Source organism: Salmo salar, chromosome 21 (assembly GCF_965601325.2).
Source record: "Salmo salar chromosome 21, fSalSal1, whole genome shotgun sequence".
NCBI lineage: Eukaryota > Metazoa > Chordata > Actinopteri > Salmoniformes > Salmonidae > Salmo > Salmo salar.
Window position 1 is genome coordinate 16,938,056 of NC_138311.1, and position 2,767 is coordinate 16,940,822.

The following is a 2,767-nucleotide window of genomic DNA, read 5'->3' on the forward strand; positions in this document are numbered from 1 at the left end:
AAATAGACGCTGTTGAATATGAAAAAGCCGGTAGGCCCTCGTCGTCATTCACCACTGATAACCGTCCGAGCCATATCCATGATAAAAACATTATATCATTACACTATAAAAAGGTAGCCTACTAACCTATGACTTCCTGTAACTCGTACGACTCCCTGGTAATTGGCCAGCTCGTTGTCAGCACTGGTTGCGGATTCTGGACAGGAGCCGGAGATTCGCCTTGCTCCGCCATGATGCTGCTGCTGCTGAGCTAGCTACTTAGCGACCACAGACTGTAAAATGTGCATTCACTCCTGACTACAGAAGTGTCAGCTGCTGCAGAGCATTACTACGGTTAGTGCTATCCTGAATCCTTGGGACGTCCCTAAACCCTAACCTTAACCCCTACCCTAACCCTAACCATAAGCATAACCCTTACCATTACAATTACCATAACCCTTACCCAACCTTAACCCTACCTTAACTCTTACATTAAGCGTTTAAAACGTCAACTTCAATAGGGTGACGTCAGAGTTAGGACGTCCCAAGGATCCTTTTTAGACTTTTCCGCATTACTACCGCTTGCGATGAAAACATCAGGAAAATAAAGGGCCACATTCATTGTGCAACTTTCACCACAACGGCAATGTGTCATTTGACTTTATTATAACCTATTATATTAAAATGTCTACCCTATATGGTTTTGAACAACAACCAATAGGCTAAATATGAAAATAAATTATGTTCATATTTAAGATTGCCTGTTCTATTTCTCTAGATTATTCGTTGAATAGGCTGAATTCAAATATGAGGCCTAATCATGCTGAAAAAAAAAACACTTGAAATGTTGTGATAGGCCTATTAAAGTTGAAATTTTAAAAACAAAAGTCAATTCCAACTCTGAAAGTTGTCTTTGTTATTTGCCAAATCAAATATAATCAAATGAATTGCCTATTATTTGATTAATAACTTAACTTGAACAAATTAATTCGTTGTAGGCCTATGGCGTCGTTTACAGTTTAGCCTGGATGTTTTGAATGACGCAGTGATGAACTGTCGTTGTGGTGAAAGTTGCACAATGAATGTGGCCCTTTATTTTGTATATTACATTGTACCCTGGATGATGAAAGTTGCTACAAAGTATCACAGAGCGCAATAATAAAATCTTTCCACTAGATGGCAATATTACACCTTCAATCATATACCAACATTTGTGAGGCCCTACAATACATAATGCCTATGAGGTCCTCTTGAGAAAGTACATTACTGATTACAATAATATAAATAGGTGTCCTTTTATTAAATTAATACACACATTCACATTCTATATTTACACAAATCTATTAATTTATAATATATTGTGGAAAGATTCGTCTGCCTAGGCTACAATTATGTGAGACTAGTTCTGGGTAAACCGAGATGAATTAATGAATTCTATAATTTCCTCGAAATGAGCATTATACAGCAGCTCTTCTGCTATGAGTGTGCTGGTAAGTAGGGTGGCATGATTGACTAAGTATTCATGTTGATACCGTGCGTTTTCCATGTATTTATTTTTTGCTTTGAATGGCTATGGGACATTTGCCTAACCAAAATGTGTCAGGAACAGTCAGGACAGGAAGTCGGGAACATATTATTCAACGAGTATTTCAGACTAACAACAATATAATCGTATTATCTGCATTGTATTGAGGAGAAAAAAATATCAACAGTCAAGGTACACTCAGCCTATTCCATAAATGAAACTAAAATCATAATTTAATATACATTGCTAGTACCATACAACACTTATGCGTGAATACCTTTGTGTAGTGACTGCATGTGTGACATTTCAATGCACCAATCACTTGCGGAGGAGTAGATGCCTGATTCATTCTACTTCCCTACACTGGAAAGAGCGAGGGAGAAAATAGACCAGTGTGTTGTGAACAACAGCGTGAGCAACAATAGTGGAATCGGAGGTTCGCATCAAAATAAAAGTCCGTCATTGAAACTTGACGCAAACGGATAAAAATAATGGAATCATGCCACAATGTAACTACAAAAGACAATTATTAGTTTTTTTTTTTTTTAATCAGTTGATTGCACTGTGGATGTATTTGAATTCAGAATTGCATTGGGGGCATACTTAAATGTACAGCCTAACCTATGGATTGTGCACCCATTAAATGGGGTATCAGCCTACTCAGTGACACTCACAGAACACAACTATGTAGAGTTTACACAAATATTAGCGTCTTAGCTCTTATTGCAGGACTTTGATTGTGGGAAATCACCTTTCCAGTCTCTCTATTGTGTACATGTATATTGGACATTAATATTACTCTGTACAACCTAACCTATGGATTGTACTCCCATGAAATGGGGTACCAGCCTACTCAGTGACACTCACAGAACACAACTATGTGGAATTTACTAAGATGCTAATACTGTATCTGCTAATACTGTATTCATTATTTGAATATGTTGGTAACCCGAATATGTTGGTAACCCTTGAAGCAGGCGTTTGAAGGATATATTGGCACGGGTGTTGTTCGTCTCGGGCCAGCAAACCATGCCAATATATCCTCCGAACACCGGCATTGAGGGTTACCAACATATTCCGGGTTACGAGGGTTACCAACATAAACATTCCATGTTTAGCATTATCTAGTCCAATTGTGGCATGATTCCACTATTTTTATCTGTTTCATGTTTCAAAAGGGAACTTTTATTTTGAATGCAACCCGCTGATTTCACTATTGTTGCTCACACTAATGTCGTTCACGACACACACGTGGGAAATAGA

At 37.9% G+C, this 2,767-nt stretch overlaps 1 protein-coding gene across 1 annotated transcript in view; it reads right to left on the bottom strand.

Annotated features, from left to right (window-relative positions):
- The window catches only part of LOC106581791 (serine threonine kinase 39), a 32,018-nt gene extending 31,523 nt beyond the window's left edge, over window positions 1-495 (bottom strand). Inside the window, exon 1 of the mRNA XM_014164095.3 lies at window positions 127-495. Coding sequence (XP_014019570.1) covers window positions 127-232 — 106 coding nt within the window. The 5' untranslated portion in view covers window positions 233-495. The remainder of the gene's footprint in view (window positions 1-126) is intronic.
- Window positions 496-2,767: the final 2,272 nt, after the last annotated feature.